Here is a 19719-nt window from a genome sequence, read left to right on the forward strand (position 1 = left end):
GGTTGTGGTTTTTTTTTTTTTTACCCTTTAATTTTTCTTTGATATTAGTGGTTTGTCAATAAAAACCCATTATTGACACTATAACTTAAATCCCTTTAGTGACCATATCCACTAAAATATGAAAGGGTCAATACTCAGGAGTCAGGACCCTTTTAATTTTGGCCCGACCCTATTATCAATGGGCAGCCCTGCCCATTAACCACCCCTAGTCACGATAGTGAGCTAAGCCAGCAAGTGCACTACCGTGCCGCCGTGCGTGCACTCTCTTCCATCATTCTTTATGTAAAATCCGAAATCATCGTATCTGTTTCATACCTCTATTATTCTAATTGGTATTTCCCCATTTTTGTTCTTTACTTTCTCATGCAATTTCCATTTGTTTTTTAACTTAAATTTCTCATTCATTTTTTTTCTGCCTATTTAACGTTTATCACCTTTACTACACAATTCATAACTTGTACTGAATTCTAGGGTTTGTAGTTCATCGTTTTCCCCCAAATTTCCTAGATTGTTGTTTCTATTTACTGTTTGTAGATTTCTAAGGGAATTTTTACTCGACATTTATTAGAAATACCCAAATAATTGAATTTTTGAATGATTACCAATTTTGAACATGCTGTTAATGTTACGGAGTATTATGTTAAATGGACTGTCAGTTTGCTCCAATTCTTGGAGTATCCCATTTAAGATATTCGGCATTTTCAAATGGGTATTGGTTATTTGTGCACATTATGTAGTTTTATAGGCAAAATCATGCAGCACAGCTTGAACAGTAGTGGGTATTGATTTATCACTGATAGCAATCTTAGAATCTGTTTTAGGGTATTGTTGGTATTGTTCGTCTGGTTAATTGTTAGTTCTAGGTTTTTTTTTTTTTTTTTTATTGTGTGTGTGGATTGTTTGAGCAATATACAATACGGAGTAGTGTATTTTTTGGTACGTGAAAAGTTCCTAATATCTTGGGTAAACTTGATACTCCCTATTATTTGTGAATCGATCGAATTTTCAAGTCTTGCAAACATTTCTTTGATAGTCATGTCCGTGAATTTTGTATATTTTTGTGAATTTTTAGTAGTAAATTCTACTTTACAAACTTGCTATTGTTTTGTGTTTCCATGGGAGTTAGGGAAAGTGTGCTTGACACCCTTGTTCACTATGTGAAGTGTATGAGTTAATCATCTTGTAAAATCTGAGTGCCTTCATTTTTCTGGATATACAAAGCCTTCCTATTGTTTCATTTACAGCTTTATTTGTATTATTTTCAGAGGGTAAAAGCTGAACTAAGTGTTTTTTGATAAAAAAATAGTAGCTAAAGAATGCAGCTGAATAGTCTTGAGGATGTTTCTGCAACTTCTCAACATGCTGTTTCAGATAATACTAATACACCTGACAAGGTACAGAATGCTAAAACTGATGTTGAACATCAGATTGCTGGATACATATTCATGTGCAATGCTGCAACAAAACCAGATTGCTTCATCTACAGGGTTTTCGGTCTTCCAGCTTCAAGGATGAAGTTTGTAGAGAAAATTAAACCCAATACTAAGTTGTTCTTGTTTGACGTTGATGTAAGGCTCCTTTATGGACTTTATTCTGCCACATCAAGTGGAATGATGGCATTAGAGCCATGTGCTTTTGGGGGAAAATTTCCTGCACAGGTATTGAATAGCTTCATCTTTGTTGCTTTTTTTCTTTCTTTATATTTTTCTAATGATACTGGGATTTTATTGCCTATATGAATTTTGTTAGTGCATAATCTGTTTAACATCTTATATATACTCTCTTCAAGCCTACAACCTCTAACCTAGCTGTACTTGTGTTTAAAAACATGTATGTGTGTTAGTGTGGGTGTGCCAAATCAAATGCAATTGCCTTGTTTAGCTCTCAAAAGGGGTATGATTGGGCGGTCATTTTAGCATTGGTTCTTCTAAAGTTGTTTTTAAAAGGTTATACTTGATGGTGGATCACAAGGATTGTTGCAACCTGTGATCAGAGCCAAGCAATTAGGGTGAATTTTTTGCTGTTCTGTGATCAGAGCCAAGCAATTAAGGTAGATTTTTTTGTTGTTCATGGATTTGCTTCTCTACAATTGTCTGTAAGATGTAATGAACAAAAGTAAGAGCAATATATACTAGCTGTAAACAAGCTCTAGTAAATAGCCAATTCATGGTGTTCCGTAGAAGATGATTGTTATCAATTCTAATGGTATGAATCCGAGCAAATATTTGTCAAAGTTGTCAACCTAATCAAAGCTATTATTAGTTCAGAGAGCTACTTGAATGATCTTAAACTCTCTTTGGCTAAATTTTTTAATCATAGTTTCTGATTCTTGTGATCATGTGCTGCATACTTGTGTATTTTTCATCTTAAAACTCTTACATACTTTATGGCTGTCATTAATATCTGTAGAACTTTGATAGGTTAAGTTCTCAATTGCTAGGGAATGTTTGCCTTTGCCAGAGGTGGCTTTCAAAGATGTTATCAAAGAAAATTACTATAGCAAATTCAAATTCAAGCAAGAGCTCAATGATGAGCAAGTAAGTTTTTTGCTGAGAGCCTGAGATGTCATTTGTTCACATTACATTGATATAGTTTTGACTTGTGTCATGTGATGGACTATAGGTGAATAAACTGGTTTCACTATTATGTCCGATGACTGTATCATCACCAAAGAGACCATCTCTAGAATTCTTGGATGGTGTGAGGACTGTGTATCAAAAGTACGTGGGACCAAGCCTGCAAGTTACCAGGTTTCTTTTCTCATAACCAATATTTTTATCTATGTAAGACCTCACAAAAGTAGATGTCTATTTTTTATTTTTACATTTTACCTGAAGTAGGTTAGATAGATTTTGCTACTTCTTTTATTTGAAATAGATACCTTTGACTGAATAAAGGCCCTAATTGGTAATTAGCTGGTAGCTAATCAATATAACTGGTACGAGTATTAATTATCTTTAACTAATTTGATACGTTAACTAACTCTTTAAACCATCTTATCTACCAAACACCAAAATTGGTATTACAAGAATTGTTCAAACAACTCTTATAAAAGCTGAATTGAGCAGCTTTTACAAATCAACTTGTTGAAAGTCCAATAAGCACTTTAAATCACTTTATTTTCAAACACAAAATAAGCTCTATAAATCACTTTGTTCTCATTCCAAAAAGAAAAAAAAAGAAAAAAAAAGAAAGAAAGAAAGAAAAGAACGATTTTGTGGTCAAACCATCTAATTGCTTCCAAAAAGCTGAAATCTCATCAATCATCTCTTTATAAAATGACCTAAAGTTGTTTAATAAGCCTACAGTACTTTTGAACATATTAACTTGTAAAATATCAATTAATTGGTATTCGAAAATGTTATCTTCTGTTTTTTATGAAAAAACTGATGTTAGCTGTTCCCTCTGTCCATGTAAAACACCCATCAGCTCCTACCATTCTTTCTTTGTCTTTGTGTTGAGTGCCATTCTTGGCCTTTAATCCTTTCTAGTAGCTGACCGAGTTACTTCATTGCTATACATAATCTTGCCCCTATTAATTTCTCCACTAATCTTGTTTTTAATTCTTCAACTGAACCATACTGTCTTTTTTTTTTTTTTTTTAATTCATATTTCCTAAATGCTCAGCATTACACAAATGGGATTTTTAATGAATTCATAAATTTTGATTACAGAATAGATGCCCAAATAGTTCTATTATCCACCATCTTTGTTTATTTGCAATGATTTAGAAAGTGAGCTATCTTTTAGGAATGTACCCAAATGTAAATGTGGCATATCTTCTGGAAATGTAGTATTTATTGTTTTTTTTTATGCTTTGGTCGATTTTTACTATTGCTAATGTGCTATCTGATGGTCGTGCTTTATTGACAGACGTACGAACATGGACCATGAAAGAAGTGTCCCAGGAGTTCCACAAGCTGCCTATGCCAATAGTTATGGCCAAAACCCAATGTCTCACTGCACCATATCTCCAGTATCACCTGCTGTGGCACCCTCTTCTACTTTGCCCTCATCCTTACAAGCTTCTCAATGGGTTGCTATTGCTGCTGAATCCCTGAATGCAGAAGACCGAAATTCCAGTCTCACCCTAACCCCAAGCAATGTACCTGCTGTCAGCCCTGCCACCCATGCACACATGTCATACAATGATTCTTATGGCAGAGGAGTAGTAGGCTATGGATATCAAAATCTAGCGTATAGTGGTTCTCATCAAGCATCATCTGTGATCACTGATCGAGGAGTCAACAATATCCATTCATATGATATGCACCCCCATAACATGAGTAGCCATTATACTCAAAATCAAGGTGATTCAGCTATACCTCGTACATGGGCATCAGGAAGCAGTGGTGTGAGTGTTGATAATGCACATATGTTTCACAACAGCAGTAACCATCCAGCCTCCTTAAGTTACAGCAACTATCATACTCTAGTTGATCCTTCTTTGCCTCAACTACGATCATCAGTAAGTGGAGTGGCTGCTAGTAATCCATATCTGCAATTCAATGGCGCAAACTCTGAAACTTCGAATTGTGCGTATGGAGATAAAGGTTTCTACAACCGCCACCAAACAGTTGTTCCAGCTGTTCAACAAGCCATTAACGTCCCTGCACATGCATCTGAAATGCACCAAGCCTATAGGGCTACTGCACCTCATGGCTATGTGAATCAAAACTACTATAGCTCAATTTAAAGTTCCAGCCTTGCCTGGACAAGTGCTGATCTAACAGCGGGCTTTGTGTATAATTGCGGTTCTGAGGATATTCTGACTTAGTATATGTTGGTAGAGATTGCAGAGATTGTGTATAATTGACATTCGCTAATGTGAATAAAAGTGTATGCTGCTGGTTCTATGCTGACAAAACTCAAAAAGTTGTGGATAAAAACAATTGACAGAATTGCTTTCTTGGCTTTTGTTGCTCAAGCATTGAGTATTTAGTTAAATTGAGTTGAGATATGTCGTAGTCAGATATGTAGTTTTAATGCTATGTGGTTTTCATTTTAAAACCCTCTATTCTGTTCTGCGATTGTGAACTTTTATACTGCTGCGTAATATGCACATCTACTGATCTCATTGCATGAATTTTGAATACTTGTATATACTCTGTTACATACCGGCTTGCATAAAAAAGTATACTCTGTTACATTCTGGCTTGCATAAAAAAGTATACTCTGTTACACAACTTCTGTTATGATCTGCTAAATGGTGCAAGTGCTTTGCAATCGGTGAGGAGCTTCAGCCATATGTACAGGGATTCTAATGGTTGATTGATGCAGGAGGTAGTAATCGGTATATTGATTTGGTAATCACATCAGAAGAATATAAGTTTATTGACCTGCCCATATCACCATATGGCAGAAATCTCAAAGCTAGACAAGTTTTGCTGCTTGTTTTTGATATACCAATTGTAAATGGTGCTCTAAAATTGATAGGGTTGGCTCCTTATAAATAGTTAGAAAGCATAAATGTGCTAGTCAGGTTCTTCCATCTCTTTCTTCTTTTTTGATCTAACAACCATCTACCGACCACCCGGAAAGTTTAGTAAGTGCCTACAAGGAATTTTTTTTTTTCTCCAATTGCTGGAGAGCAATTAGGGTCTATTCTCTATACATTATTTTCAGTTCAATTCAATTCTTAATTTCCTTCTAACATAAAATATTCAATTTAGTTCAGTTTAGCTCATTTCAGTCAATCAGAACAGACCCTTAGTTGCTCTTTCCCCCTCTAGTTTCATACTTTTCTTGGGGATCCTTACATCCTGTAATATTAAATGAATTCCTATTTTGCAGCATTGCTGGGAGTTGTCGATGAAAGGAATACTAATTAAAGAACGAAGGAAGCATGGACAGGTTGATTCGATGATATTGTGAAGAAGTTAAGTTTAGTAGAGAAAAATGAAAAGTACAGATTACAAACACATATAAAATAAAATTCCTAATAAGGGGTCATTTCAACCAAGTAATGTGCTTGTTTCTAATTGGCAGGGCTGCACCGGAGCTACTATCTCACAGAAAAACATTCAAGGGTTAAAAATTGGAAAGAACAACCATGCAGTTGCCTTTCCTTTACGTAAAGAGTGAAAAATAATAATTTCTGATGAAATTAATTCAATTGGGATACATAATTTTTTTACTAAATGTATTATGATACTAGAAGCCTAGTGTAGAATAATGTAAATACCCTTTTCAACTATTGATCAAAATTTAGAACAATTAGTGCTACAACCTTCAATTGGGATTTGATAATCATGCTCATCTTTGTAAGCCAAGGTCTGCAAGGACGGTTGTAAGTCTGGACGGGGAAACAACAGTTTCAGTCGGAACGCATCAACCCCATTCAAGTAGTATCTGAAAAGCCTTTTTGCTCTAATAAACCCAAGACCACCATATAATGCAAGAGCTCCTTTATTTGTAACTTCAGCCTCCAAAGTTACCTTCAAAATTTTAAACAAATAATCATCAAATATAAGTATCTTGGCAAGAGGCATACAGAACTTGGGAGACTTCTAAAACATAAATGCTAACATCAAATTTTCTATATCAGTCATCGCCAGGCCTATGGATCTAACAATGTAAAAATTACTCATTCAAACGTGGATCTTCATGTTTGTCAAAATCAAATGCACCTTCAATGCCAATCCTAATAGCTTATTTAAAGTGAGGAATTCACAATACCCAGGATTCCAGGAATTACCAATGTAGCAAACTATTTAAGCTTTAAACCTTAAGAACAGAATGCCAGTGGTCGAGGAAAGCTTGAAATGAAGAGCTCGCAGCAAAAACAACAGCAACAGGCACAACAGCCCAATATATGGTTTGTCATCTGAGGTTCATTCCAAGAAGACGACTGGACTATCCCAATTTTTTATGCTGCATCAATTATTAACACTGACTAGCTTCAACTATCAAGGTGGGAAAAAAATGGGTATTTTAGGAAACAAACGTGAAGCTGAATTTTGAAAAAGCAGCCAGGATGCAGCTCTGAGAATAAACAAACTATATTTCCCGAGACAACCCCTTTTTCTTCTTGGCATAAAATTGGCAGGGGTTCTGTGTTTTCTCTGAATGCCAATGTTTGGCAGATATTTGATAAACATTTAAGTCATAAATATTTACAAGCAGGAAGAAACATTCTAGCCCCAGAACAGAGAGAACAAGGCAGAACAGCCACTAGAGCTTTGAAGCATGACATCAAAAGCTAAAAAGGGAAGAAACATTGGTTGACATAGGTATATATTGGCCCACCACAAAGATGATCTACCAATACAAAAAATAAGTGGCAAATGCATTACTCTTAAATCATGACTTAATTTAGGTGGATGAAACAGAGTAGAGGGAGTTTAGGTGGATGAAACAGAGTAGAGGGAGTTTAGGTGGATGAAACAGAGCAGAGGGCTTAATCCCTGGCCCTATTTCTAGCCTTATTTTGGGCTGTAAGAGCTGATGCAAGATTCCAGGAATATGCCCAGAAGATCTTGACACGTATTATAATTTCCCACTAAGTAAAACAAAGAGTACAATTAAGTGCTGGTTCAATTTAGCATTTGTTGGTTACACGTTCATGAGCCAGAATAGAGAATGTTTATGCTGCAAATGAGAAATGATGTATTACCTCGTCACAACCAGATTCCATCATCACCTTGATTGATCGCGTAACTAAGTCAGTGGCTGTCAAACCAAATGATAAAATTACAATTAGTAGAAAAAAGATCTTGATGCGTATACAATAAAAATATGAGTATTGTTTTCCAACAACGACCACATCTAACATATTCAAAATTCATTTAAGGGAGGGAAGCCTGAAAATGGTAGCACAAATTTAAGTCTCACAGTCAAGTTGAAAGGTAGCAAGAAAGCCACCTGTCACGCTACCCTCATTCTTGAAAACCTATGTTTGTTAAATTGCAGTATTCTTCAACAAATAATTGCATTCATCACACTCAATCACTATTTTACACCGTAAATGTAGTGCCTAATTACAGATAAATGTCTTCTCCAGCCATCTGAAAGATAATATAATAGAATTTCACCAATATGACGTTAACATCTCTTTGGCTAATTATTAAAGACATCCCTACACAAGCTCCTCAGAAATTACAAAAGGCATATTCTCCAAAATTCCTACACAGGTTCCTTACAAACAAATCTGTAAAACAGCATTAATAATCCACATTTTCAACAATATGTTATTTATCTAAGTTTAATCATTTGCTATGCCAATACCCTCATTGTATGACGTGGAGGGAAATGGCAGGAGAAAATTTCCAATAAATTCTCTGTGGTTTGGCAACAGTCTACAACATACAAACATAATAAAAATTTCAGAACCAAGATTGTAATTCTGCACAAAGAGACTACGTCCTTGTTCATGATCTAATACATGACATAAAGATTCACCACACATTTAACAAAAATGGAATCACTTAAACTCAACTATCAGCAGTTCCCACTTGACATTTACCCCTATTGCAATGTTTACAAATAATCAAAAGTTTCTACTTAAAGAGACTTTCCCTAGCTTCATTTCAGTCAATTTCCAATGAACCCTCAAAGTGTCATACTAACCTAAGAGTTCTAACTTTAAACTATTATGGAGTATATATTAAGTAAAAATTAGAGGCATGATTGTCAACTCTTGCCAAATTCAATATACTTTCAACCATCCAGACTCAATTTGAAGTTTCAAGGTATTACAATAACTTTAGTCAATATCAATGTCAAAGCCTCAACCCCGATAAGATGAGGTCGGCTACATGAGCCAAATATTATCGACGAAGAACCTTTCTACATTCAAAATCAAATAATGCAATAAAATTCAACATATAATTAAACAAGAACTAAAAAATACCAATGCCTTTGCCTCTGTAAGCTTTGATGACAACAAGCATAGCAATGTAGCCTCTAAAAGTATGACGATGTTCCCCCATTTTACACACCACTGTTCCCACACATCTTCCTCTATGAAACGCCTAAAAATTCACAACCCACAAAAAATAATCAAATTTTAAGCAACACCCACAAAAAATACGGAGTAATAAAATTCTAAGCAGAACCCACAAAAAAAATCAAGTTCTAAGCAACACCCACATATAATCACCAAATTCTAAACAACACCTACAAAAAATAATCAAATTCTAAGCAACACCCACAAAAATTAAAGGACAAAAATAAAAAAAAATGAATCACAAAATCAATTGAAAAATAAAGAAATGAAAAGAGGAGACAAACGAGAAAGCAGAGCTGAGGCCAAAGGTAGACGAAGTAGCGATAAGTGAAGATGGAGTAAGGTTCGCTGAGTTCTTGATCAACAAGGTGCATAATTAGAGGAAGGTGATGTTCACCACCATAGTTTATGTATTCAATCTCTGATGGATCGAATTCTGCCTTTTCTACTTCTACATCTTCGGATGGTTTCTCCATTCTCTCTCCTCCGATGCTGCCGCCGGTACCAGGTTACCGGGGGAACACCTATTTTTGGGTTTGCTTTGGTCAGACAACAGTCCCACGGCTTTTATTTTCTTTACAATTTTTTTTTTTTTCTTTTTAAGATGGGGTCCGACTATGTCGATTTAAAGATTAAAAGATTAAAAATCCAGTTAGATGAGTCGATTTAAAGATTAAAAATCCAACTCGAATCTCACCAGATGAGTCGATTTAAAGATTAAAAATCCAGTTTAATTCCCATATAATATTCAAATCGGTTTTTCGACTATAAAATTTCAACTTTTCTAATTCCGGTTAGATTTGAATACGAGGTCCAACCCATATCCAACTCAAATAGTATTGCTCACATTTTTTAAATGCTACTCCCTCCGTTCTCTTTTGTTCTTTACGTTTGGAATTATGCGCGGTTGTTAAGAAATTGTTTAAAATTGAGGTGAATTGACATAAATTAATCATTCAAAGTACAATTATAGTTAAAAAAAAGGAATATTGTACATGTGGGTAAAGAAAGTTGAAAGGATGTAGAAGAGATATGAGAGAGAAAGTAATTATGAGTATTGAAAATCCATTAAATATTATAAAAGGTACATATGCACAGGGGCGGACCCATGAAGGAACAAGGGGGGACCATTGTCCCCCCACTTTCGGGAAAAAAAAAAACAGAGGAAAAAAGAATTTAGGAAAAAAAATAAAACTGGAAAGATAGTTATATAAAATTGAGTGTAAGAATAAACAAGTTGTTTGCCTTAGCTAAGTTGGTAGTGGGCTAAAATTAGTCAAGGGGCCCAATTTCAGGTTTACCTAGATCAGGGTTCGAATCCAAAATAAAACTTTTTTTTTTTATGGAGGTGGTAAAAACAATTAAGTTGTTTTTTAGAGGTGGTAAAAATATAAAATTTCTTTATTTTAACCAAACCACTCGACTACTCCATTATTCCTATTTCCCAACCACGAGGCACGAACCACCACCCACGCAACCACGAGTCATGGACTGCAGCGAGCATCTTCGGCAAATGTTTGTTAAAAAATTAACATCACAAGATAATATGACATTCGAATCCCCCTTGTAACATCACTCCCTTTTTTTTGGGGGGGGGGGGTGTTTTATTTCAATCATACCACTCGACTACTCCCTTATTTCTATTTCCCAACCAAACCCAAATTACTTGTATTGTGTACCCGTTTTTTTTTTAAATAGGTTGATGTTAGTTGAATTATCGAAATTGTCCCCCCATTGTCAAATTTCTAGGTCCGCCACTGCATATGCACATGAAAAGTGAAGGGCAATTGAGTATTTAATTTGTAAAGCAGGGGTAATTTTGTCTAAAATCAATGACTTAAAAAGGAAATATCTTAAATGTAAAGAATAAAAAGGAACACCCTAAATGGAAACATAAAAAACAAATGGGAACGGAGGGAGTACTCCGATTCTTATTAGTTGCATTTGTGGAATATTTTATATCTAACAAATAATACCCTAAATTAAAAAAAAAAAAAAAAAAAAAAAAAAAAAAAAAAAAAAAAAAAAAAAAAAAAGAGGAGGTAGTAGATAATTTAATTGCTCACTATTTCACCAGGAAATACAAGTTGATTTTTCTATCAACGAATTTTGATAATATAGTGGTTAAATGGTAAATAAAAGCAACAATTGATCCATTTTTTTTTCCTCATGAAATTTAATCAACAACCACCACATTCCTCCATCTTCTTGTCAGTGAAGCACCGATCTTCACGTTGCTCGCCGAAACTCATCACCACCATCGGCAATCTTTTTAGCTCACAAAAACCTATCACCAATTCACCGCCACCACCGATCATCCCGTTTGCTCGCCAAAACCCTTCATCACCATCATTGATCTTCTCGCGACATGGAGGACGTGCCCTTTAGGGTTGATTATACCCTAAATTTCATCTTGTTTCTGGAAACAGTATGCTCCTGGGAGTCTTAGGGTAATAAGGGTAATCAAGATGTCGTAGAGCTATGTCCAATGAATGTCCGAATTTCCCTCAGCTATGCCTTGCTGTCCGAGAACTAGGCCTGCAAAAGAGAAAGAAGGTTAACTGCCTCGGGGGTGTGACCCGGGAAAGCCCCTCCGATGCTTAAGTCAGCGAACGTACTTTCTAGTGAGAGAAAGTAGAGAGAGAAAGAGTACTTTAGAGAGAGAAAGTAGAGAGAGAAGATTAGAGAATTAGGAAAAAGTTACCATCATCAATGATTGGAGAGCTATTTATAGATGTACTTTCAGGTGGCAGAAGTTGTACTTGTTTGGACAGATTAGGGGTAAATCCGTACTTTGCTCTGACTAATGATGGGCTGGATCATGGAGGGGTATTTTCGTAATTTCAGGTCAGTGGGCTTAGGACAATGGGCTAGGCCAAAACATTTAGCCCCACGCGTGATGTGGGAATGAGATCGCATGAAATTCGGATGTCACGCGGAATGAGTATAATAGAAGTTGAACCCGAGGGCTAAAATAAGCCCCAAGTGTACCTAGGGGCTAAAAAGAGCCCCGAAGCGACTTGCAAGGGTGAAGACCAGCCCCAAGCAATGCATTAGGAGTACTTAAGTTGCTGAAGCTAAGTTATTTGTGAAATGGTCTAAGGGGTGGGCATGATGATTGATGATGGCTAAGAGCATGTCAAATCTGAATAATCTTCTGAGAGGTAAGCTTCAATACGACAATAGCCGAAGACATGGGTTATCTTGATTTTCGGCTAAGCTCACCGAGAATATTGTAGTGATGACTAAATATTTACTTAGGCAATTGTCATGAGCCAATTAGACAAACTCTCGAGGTAAAATGTCAAACCATGCTCTCGGCTTAATTTGTCATAAGGAAATTAAGGAATTGGGCCCAAATGATACATATGCCCATTTAGCTTGGTAGCCAGCTTTCTTTCATTTCCTTTACATTACCCCACGTGCCTCCTTCATCATATGCAAACAATTAAAGTTGTTTTGACTTTTCCTTCCATTCTGAAAGAGCTTACTGTTTGTTATTGTTTAGAATTGCAAATTGCCATGCTTGAAGTCCGAAAGCTGTTATCCATAGCCGAGAGAAAGAACTTTTACTTCCCCATATTTTTTTGTAATTTTCAAGAAGTTGAGTTTGAGAGTGCCTCTTCGTCATCTTGTTCACGGTTGTCCCATCGTCGAAAGCTCGCGAATCTTTGAATTTTCAATTTTTTCGGTAATTAAGTATGATAAGAGGGAGGTCGGGTTACTGAGAGTGTGCTCAGTTGTGGTATTAGGCCGAGGGAAGAGTGAGATTTGAGAGATGCGCGCTATACTGAGAGAGTAGGAGAGATAGAGAATGCCGAGGGGGGTGTCACGCCTGCCGAGGGGGTATATGTTTGACAGGGTCGAGAGATTGGTGAGGTATAGCTGTGGTATTTAGTGTGAAAATAAAAAGGGGAAAGCCAAGCGGAGGGAGAGGATTTAGATGAGAGATTGGCTCAAGGTGAGTTTGTGAGCATGCCGAAAGGGTAGGTGAGAAGCCGAGGGGGTTACCCCGGGCCTTGAGCGGAGTGCTGAAGGGTGTGACAGGCGTGCTCCCGGCTTGATTGCTACTGGCCATCCGAGAGCTTTGCTCAAGGCCTAGCTCTCGGCTTTTCTACTTAGAAGAATTTTTTATCTTGATTTTGATTTTTTTTTTTTAATTTTGATTTTTGATTTTATATTTTTAATATGCATATGGCTGGGAGCTCGGGGTCAATAGACTTGCTGCAGGAATGAAGGGGCATGCTGAGGGGTATGCCTGATCGATGAAAGTGAGAAAGCCGAGGGCCTGCTGGATAAGGCCGAGGGAATTGAGAATGCTGAGGGGTATGACAAAATGTTGACGGGTAGATCTTTCCGAGGGATTAGGCTAAGCTGAGCGCTCGACCTTTAGTCCAAGCACTTAAAATTCCTCTTAGAGTACCTTAGAGCCCGGATAGTAGTGCTGGGTAGGAATGATAGTAGTGTATGTGAACTTGCCGAGAGCTAAGCATGCTAATGCCGAGGGCCCTGCTTTTAGAGAATTGGGCATTCCTTGCTTTGCCGAGAGCTAGGTGATGAATTGATGATGATTAAATACTCCTTGTCTCTTGTAAGTGATCCCAAGTTGTCATGAATAAACTTTTAGGCCCAACTAAACAATGTAAACCATTTGATTTTGCCGACATATTTTCGAGAGTGTATGGTCTTGAGAAGAGAAAAAGTAAATTCTTTCTTTTAATCTTTGATTCCCAATAATCATGCCTTTGTTTTATCCTGTACCTAAATAAATATCAAGTGGGCTTGCTTATTGTAGAGTACCCATGAATTTTATACTCCAGGTCGAGGTACTTATGAGAGAACCCAAAGAACGTTATACCCCGTGCTGAGGTACTTTTGAGAATAACCCCAAGGACTTTTAAACCCCAAGCAGAAGTACTTTGAGAAATAAATCAAGCGTAATATACCCCCGGAGGTACTTTGAGAAATAAACCAGATGACTTATACCCCCAGTTGGAGGTATCTTGAGGAATAAACCACGAAGCTTAATACCCCGGGCGGAGGGAGACTGAGTTGAGAGAATGATTGAATAGGCCAAGTGGAGGGAGGCCTAGCTGAGAGAATAACTCAATAGGCCGAGCGGAGGGAGTAAAGAGCCAACTTTAGGCTGAGAGATGTCGATGGGCTTGACTTGTCATGTTGAGGCCTCCTCTAGGCCGAGGGCCTGACTTCAAGTACCAAGATCGTGCTCGAGCTGGGTCTATTAGCCAAGATCTCGGTATGCATTATCTTTGCTAAAAATTGCCCAAGGTTGAGGGGTGATATAGATAAGCCGGGAGCTGAGCCTTAGATAGCGACGCTGAGAGCCTGGGGTATGCCTTGTTTTTTAGTTTGTCACAAACCCAAGATAATTATTTTTCTCCTAATTGAAGCTTGATGATTGTTTCTAACTTTTGAATTTTGTTGATGTTGTAGAAGCTAGTCCCCGGGGTGCGCTTGACTTCATTGAAGAGATATTTCGGCCGAAATAAGCCTCCTAATAAAAATAGATGAGAGGTATGCTATTCCAATCATAGGGATAGGCTGAGGGCTAAACGAGCCCTATGTTATTGTTATAAGTGAGGTATGCTCTCCCGAACCTTGAGGTAGGCTAGGGGCAAAAGGAGACCTTTGTTATAGATGTATGAGAGGTAGTTAATCCCAACTTTTGGGATAGGCTGAGGAGAAATACGTTATCCCAAATCTTGAGATAGGTTGATGGCTAAACGATCCCCTTGTAATATTTGTATGAGAGCTAGGCTATCCCATTTTTTAGGATAGGCCGAGGAGAAGTACGTTATCCCAAATCTTGAGATAGGTTGAGGGCTAAACAAGCCCCTTGTTATACATGTATGAGAGCTAGGCTATCCCAACTTTTAGGATAGGCCGAGGGCTAAACGAGCCCCAAGTTATAAATATATGAGGGGTACGCTATCAAACTTTTGGGATAGGCTGAGGGCTAAACGAGCCTTTTGTTATTTTAGCGATTCGCCAGGACATTATCTCAAACATTGAGTATAGGCTAGCATCTTGCCCCAAACATTGGAACAAACTTGTTATTGATAACGTTAGTTAGCGACCCGGGGTGTCTTGTACGAAGGAAGGCCCGGTGCTTTTTGAGAAGATAATGAATTCCCGAGATTTTAGAGCTTTAGGCAGCTATGTAGATAACCAACCCGAAAAATGAAAATGATGCACTATTAAAAGAAATATCTTCTAGTATACAATCCTATTGCCCCTAGGGAATCATTGTCATTTGAGAAGTTTCTCAGACACAACAACGTGTTAAGTCCGCATTCCAAACATATCGGTTGCAGGCTCCACCTTGTAGATATTCATGATAGATGGGGAAGGAAAACTGAGAGACCTTGATATTTAGAACTTGTGAGTGAAAGACCCTCGAGTGAATGACCTCCTTGATCTTGTAAATTTCATATTGAAAAGGGGTGCTTTCATCTTAGCATAGCCCTCAGCTAGGCATGTCAAGGGATTGGTAGAAGCATATCCCTTGGCTAGGCATGCCGAGATAATGATAAAAGAATAGCCCTCGGCTAGGCATGCCGAGGCGGTTGATAGAAGCATGACCCCCGGCTAGGCATGCCGAGGAGATGATAAAGGCATAGCCCTTCGCTAGGCATGCCAAGGCGGTTGATGGGAGCATGGCCCCCCGGCTAGGCATGCCGAGGGGGTTGATAGAAGCATGGTCGAGATGATAAAGGCATAGCCCTTGGCTAGGCATGCCGAGAAGATGATAGAGACTTAGCTCTCGGCTAGGCATGCCGAGATGGTTGATAGAGGCATAGTCCTCGGCTAGGCATGTACTGTCGAGGCGGTTGAAAAAGCATAGCCCCCGGCTAAGCAGGTCGATGGGGTAGCCTGGCAGGCCGAGGGGGAATGCATGCAGGCCGAGGGGGAATGCATGCAGGCCGAGGGGGTAGCCAAGCAATCCGAGGGGGTATGCTGGCAGGCCGAGGGGGTAGCCTGGCAGGCTGAGGGGGTAGCCTGGCAGGCCGAGGGGATATCCAGGCAGGTCGAGGGGGTAGCCTGGCAGGCCGAGGGGGTAGCCAGGTAGTCCGAGGGGGTATGCTGGCAGGCCGAGGGGGTAGCCAAACAGGCCGAGGGGATATCTAGGCAGGTCGAGGGGGTAGCCTGGCAGGCCGAGGGGGTAGCCTGGCAGGTTGAGGGGGTATCCTTGACTTTCCCTGGGAGTTGAGAGTTTGATGTGGTTGTGAACGACGAGACTCTTGGCGCTGAGGCCGGGAGGAGGCTTGATGGAGCTTGGATACGTGATGCTGAGGGTTAATCTGTGGAGAGTTCCCCATCCTACTTTGCCCGGGTTGACAAGTGCCCCTAGGCTTTCCTCAAGGTTTTCGTTGATCTGGGCTGCCAGCTGATCCAAGTCTCGGCGGGTGACCACTGTCGCTGCGAGCTTGGGGCATCTCCTCAACTATATGAGCATGCTTAGCCGAGAGAATCAGAGCTTTTCTAGTAGCATCTTGATATGTTCTGCGGGGACGCCTAGTGTTCACCATGACTTTTTGTTAGTTATCCCCACAGACGGCGCCACCTGTTTCTGGAAACAGAATGCTCCTGAGAGTCTTAGGGTAATAAGGGTAATCAAGATGTCCTAGAGCTATGTCCAATGAATGTCCGAATTTCCCTCAGCTATGCCTTGCTGTCCGAGAGCTAGGCCTGCAAAAGAGAAAGAAGGTTAACTGCCCCGGGGGTGTGACCCGGGAAAGCCCCTCCGATGCTTAAGTCAGCGAATGTAATTTCTAGAGAGAGAAAGTAGAGAGAGAGGATTAGAGAATTAGGAAAAAATTACCATCATCAATGATTGGAGAGCTATTTATAGATGTACTTTCAGGTGGCAGAAGTTGTACTTGTTTGGACAGATTAGGGGTAAATCCGTACTTTGCTCTGACTAATGATGGGCTGGATCATGGAGGGGTATTTTCGTAATTTCAGGTCAGTGGGCTTAGGACAATGGACTAGGCCCAAACACATCCTTTTCATAGTGTTGTCATTTAATTTATTGGCAAAGCTGTCGAAGATGACGGGGTTGTTGGTGGAAGCTAAGCATCGGTGGAAGGTGGGTGAAGATTGGGGTAGGCATAGGGAGCTGAGGAAGAAACAATGGTGGAGAAAGCTTCAATAGTGGAGGTGTCGGTGGAGCGTCCACCTTAACTCATTCATTAGTCCATCAATGCAATACACGTAAACAACACAAATTTGATGTGTACATTTCACTATTCTTGTAATTTAAGAATTTGTCATTAGTTAAATAAAGAATGTTTATCAATAAGATCAATGGGGCTCCCTCTTATTTCACTAGTAATTAGCCTCCCAAAGTTCCAAGTCTTAACTTATGCCTTAATGCCTTATTGTAAAACGTAGAGCAATGATTTTTTTTTTTTTTTAATTTTAATTTTTTTTTTTTTTTTTTTTTTAGAAAGCAGGTTAGATATAACGGTTGAATAATGAATATAGTTGTTGTATTTTATGTAAATTGTATTTTATATATTTGATAAATTTAAATGTAATTATACTCGATCACCTGATATCTATCTGCAGTGTATAAAAATACAATTCACTCATGCAACATGTCATCTCAATATTGTGCCAAAGGCTGGTCAAGATTATAGAAAACCTAGGAAACATATAGGGTAAACATATAGGGTGGAGTTGGAACCGTTGTTTAGAATGGTTTTATACTGTTAAATCGAGTGTTTTTATGCACCCATCCGTTTACAAATGTTTGTCCCATTTGAGATCTTACAAGATTTCCTGAAAAGTAAAATATTATAATTTAACGATAATTGTTGTATGGGGAGATATGGAATACGGGCCGATTACACATAAAAGGCCGATATCTTAACCGGATACGGATCCTCAGCAACTACTAACCATATCGGCATTTACACAAAAGGCAGACATATCGGCCTGACAACGATTGGCGCGTGGCAGCAGCAATTTGACACTTGGCGCAAGATAGATTGCATGCCACGCAACCACTTGTCATCTGGAAGAGTTATAAATAATCAGGTTTTATTCCATAATCAAGGTAGCATTTATTACTCTCTCTCTCTCTCTCTCTCTTTCTTACTTTCTCTCTCTTCTTATCTTCTTACCTTCATAAACACTTTCTGACTTTATCATCGGAGTGGTTATTCCCGAATCCTCCCCGGGGTTAGCTAATCTCTGTTCTTTGTGTAGGTTCTCATATGGACGATAGGAGCTAAAAGGGTTTCAGGCTCGGGCTTTGGATCTCGGAGTTAGGTTGTCGGATCCTGATAGGAACAATTTGGCGCTAGAAGGAGGAGATAGCTAAGTAATTGCCACTACTACAAAAAATGGCTAAGAGACCCGTTAAAATATGCTTGAGAGACCGCCTTACAACGGGTCTCTATCTCAGGGGTCTGTTTGATAAAGAGACCCGTTCCTTAGATGGGGTATGTTTGTAAGGACAAAGAGACCCGTCGTTAGTGATAGCGGGTCTGTTGCATAAGTTTGAAAATTGATAATTTAGAAGGAAAAAAGACCCGTTGTTTGAGATAAGGGGTATGTTTGGTGGTATCAAAAAGACCTGTCATGTCAATTAACGGGTCTCTTTGTTCTTTGTTTTTATAAAAATAAATAGAAATGTGCTTTTGATGTGGTTTGCATTTGAATTTTGAATATTTCATTTTTATGCTCTATACAAATTGTCGGAAAATTAAAAAAATTGTAAGTTACAATACTTTCACTAAAAATACTTCAAGACCATATGAAATAGCCTGGGGTAAAAAAAATAGATAAGATACCAAAAAAAAAAAAAAAAATCAACCAACATAAAATTCAAGCAAAATTAACACAAAAATAGTCATTAAAATTTACAACTATAATTACATCAATAAGGCTGAGTACTACTCCATCTTCTGCAATTTCAACAAGATCTGGTACTTTTGGTCTCTCTGAATTTCTGGAGTTAGGAATTTCTACAAGGGTAAGCCCATTGCTCATCATACAATGAAGCGAAAAGAAATAAAGCGTATGACTTAAAAACTAAATTGAATTAAGAAATAATTACATTATCAACCAACAACAAAATGTATAACCAAAATAATTTGACAAATTCCCATCATTACAAAATAATTTTAAGAACTGAATTAGGGACTTAAAATAATGTCAAATGAATAGTTCTATTCGTAGCATTAAAATTATTGAATGATTAGTAGAAATCAAGTATAATATACTGTAGGGAATATTTCAAGCATTACCCCAAACTTGAACCCCACTGTGATCATACACTAAAGTACGGTGGCGTCCAAAGGGAAAGAAGATAGAGCAAAAGATTCGCCAACAAGTTTTAGGAACTTTTAAATCGTTCACAAGGTGAAGGTTACACCCCTTAACGATCCAGGAGATCGCTAACTCCAATAGGTCTTGAACCATGACTGGTAGTTCGGGGATGAAGGTACAAATCCAATCTAAAAGAGATTGAATCTGCCCTAATAATAGGCCTCTACTTTATTCTGATCGTATTCATGTGCGCTTTCTGACTATCATACAATCAATAGGTTTAAACATAAACCTGTTTATCTATGTTGGTTGAATATTAATGCACAAACAAATCTATTATTGGCGATCACTTGAGTTATAATCATATTAACCCTAAACAAGATTATTAATTATCTTATTAAGCGTGATTACAAGTACAAATTCCCTTTAAACATGCATAAAAGGTGTGATCAAGCAATAACAATAAAATATCA

At 38.2% G+C, this 19719-nt stretch overlaps 2 protein-coding genes across 4 annotated transcripts; one reads left to right on the plus strand and one right to left on the minus strand.

The window, feature by feature from the left end:
* The first annotated feature begins 203 nt into the window (after window positions 1–203).
* On the plus strand, window positions 204–4991 carry LOC145642770 (uncharacterized). Of its 3 annotated transcripts, none has more exons than XM_081693949.1 (5): window positions 204–332; window positions 1307–1658; window positions 2421–2537; window positions 2623–2750; window positions 3874–4991. In XM_081693949.1, the coding sequence occupies exons 2-5, from the start codon at window positions 1317–1319 to the stop codon at window positions 4694–4696; spliced, it is 1410 nt and encodes a 469-aa protein (XP_081550075.1). In that variant the 5' UTR covers window positions 204–332; window positions 1307–1316; the 3' UTR covers window positions 4697–4991. The 3 variants fall into 3 exon arrangements, with proteins under 3 accessions (XP_081550075.1, XP_081550070.1, XP_081550079.1); XM_081693944.1 differs by having other exon boundaries at window positions 223–332; window positions 1266–1658; XM_081693953.1 differs by having other exon boundaries at window positions 252–332; window positions 1428–1658.
* A 1038-nt stretch (window positions 4992–6029) lies between these two features.
* LOC145642783 (N-alpha-acetyltransferase MAK3-like) lies at window positions 6030–9564 on the minus strand. Its single transcript, XM_081693959.1, has 4 exons — window positions 9232–9564; window positions 8852–8972; window positions 7616–7671; window positions 6030–6437 (listed from the first exon to the last, which is right to left on the minus strand). The coding sequence occupies exons 1-4, from the start codon at window positions 9421–9423 to the stop codon at window positions 6201–6203; spliced, it is 606 nt and encodes a 201-aa protein (XP_081550085.1). The 5' UTR covers window positions 9424–9564; the 3' UTR covers window positions 6030–6200.
* Between the last annotated feature and the right edge of the window lie 10155 nt (window positions 9565–19719).

The sequence above is a fragment of the Chenopodium album genome, chromosome 1 (assembly GCF_948465745.1).
Source record: "Chenopodium album chromosome 1, dcCheAlbu1.1, whole genome shotgun sequence".
Lineage (NCBI taxonomy): Eukaryota > Viridiplantae > Streptophyta > Magnoliopsida > Caryophyllales > Amaranthaceae > Chenopodium > Chenopodium album.

Bases quoted from the DNA above. Each gene is read 5' to 3' on its own strand.
- LOC145642770 (XM_081693949.1), top strand. From the start codon at position 1,317: ATGCAGCTGAATAGTCTTGAGGATGTTTCTGCAACTTCTCAACATGCT. The intron at 2,538-2,622 runs GTAAGTTTTTTG...GATGGACTATAG, and splicing joins AAGAGCTCAATGATGAGCAA to GTGAATAAACTGGTTTCACT. The intron at 2,751-3,873 runs GTTTCTTTTCTC...CTTTATTGACAG, and splicing joins CCAAGCCTGCAAGTTACCAG to ACGTACGAACATGGACCATG.
- LOC145642783 (XM_081693959.1), bottom strand. From the start codon at position 9,423: ATGGAGAAACCATCCGAAGATGTAGAAGTAGAAAAGGCAGAATTCGAT. The intron at 8,973-9,231 runs GTTTGTCTCCTC...GTGAATTTTTAG, and splicing joins GGCCTCAGCTCTGCTTTCTC to GCGTTTCATAGAGGAAGATG. The intron at 7,672-8,851 runs GTATTTTTTAGT...TTGGTTTGACAG, and splicing joins TTACAGAGGCAAAGGCATTG to CCACTGACTTAGTTACGCGA.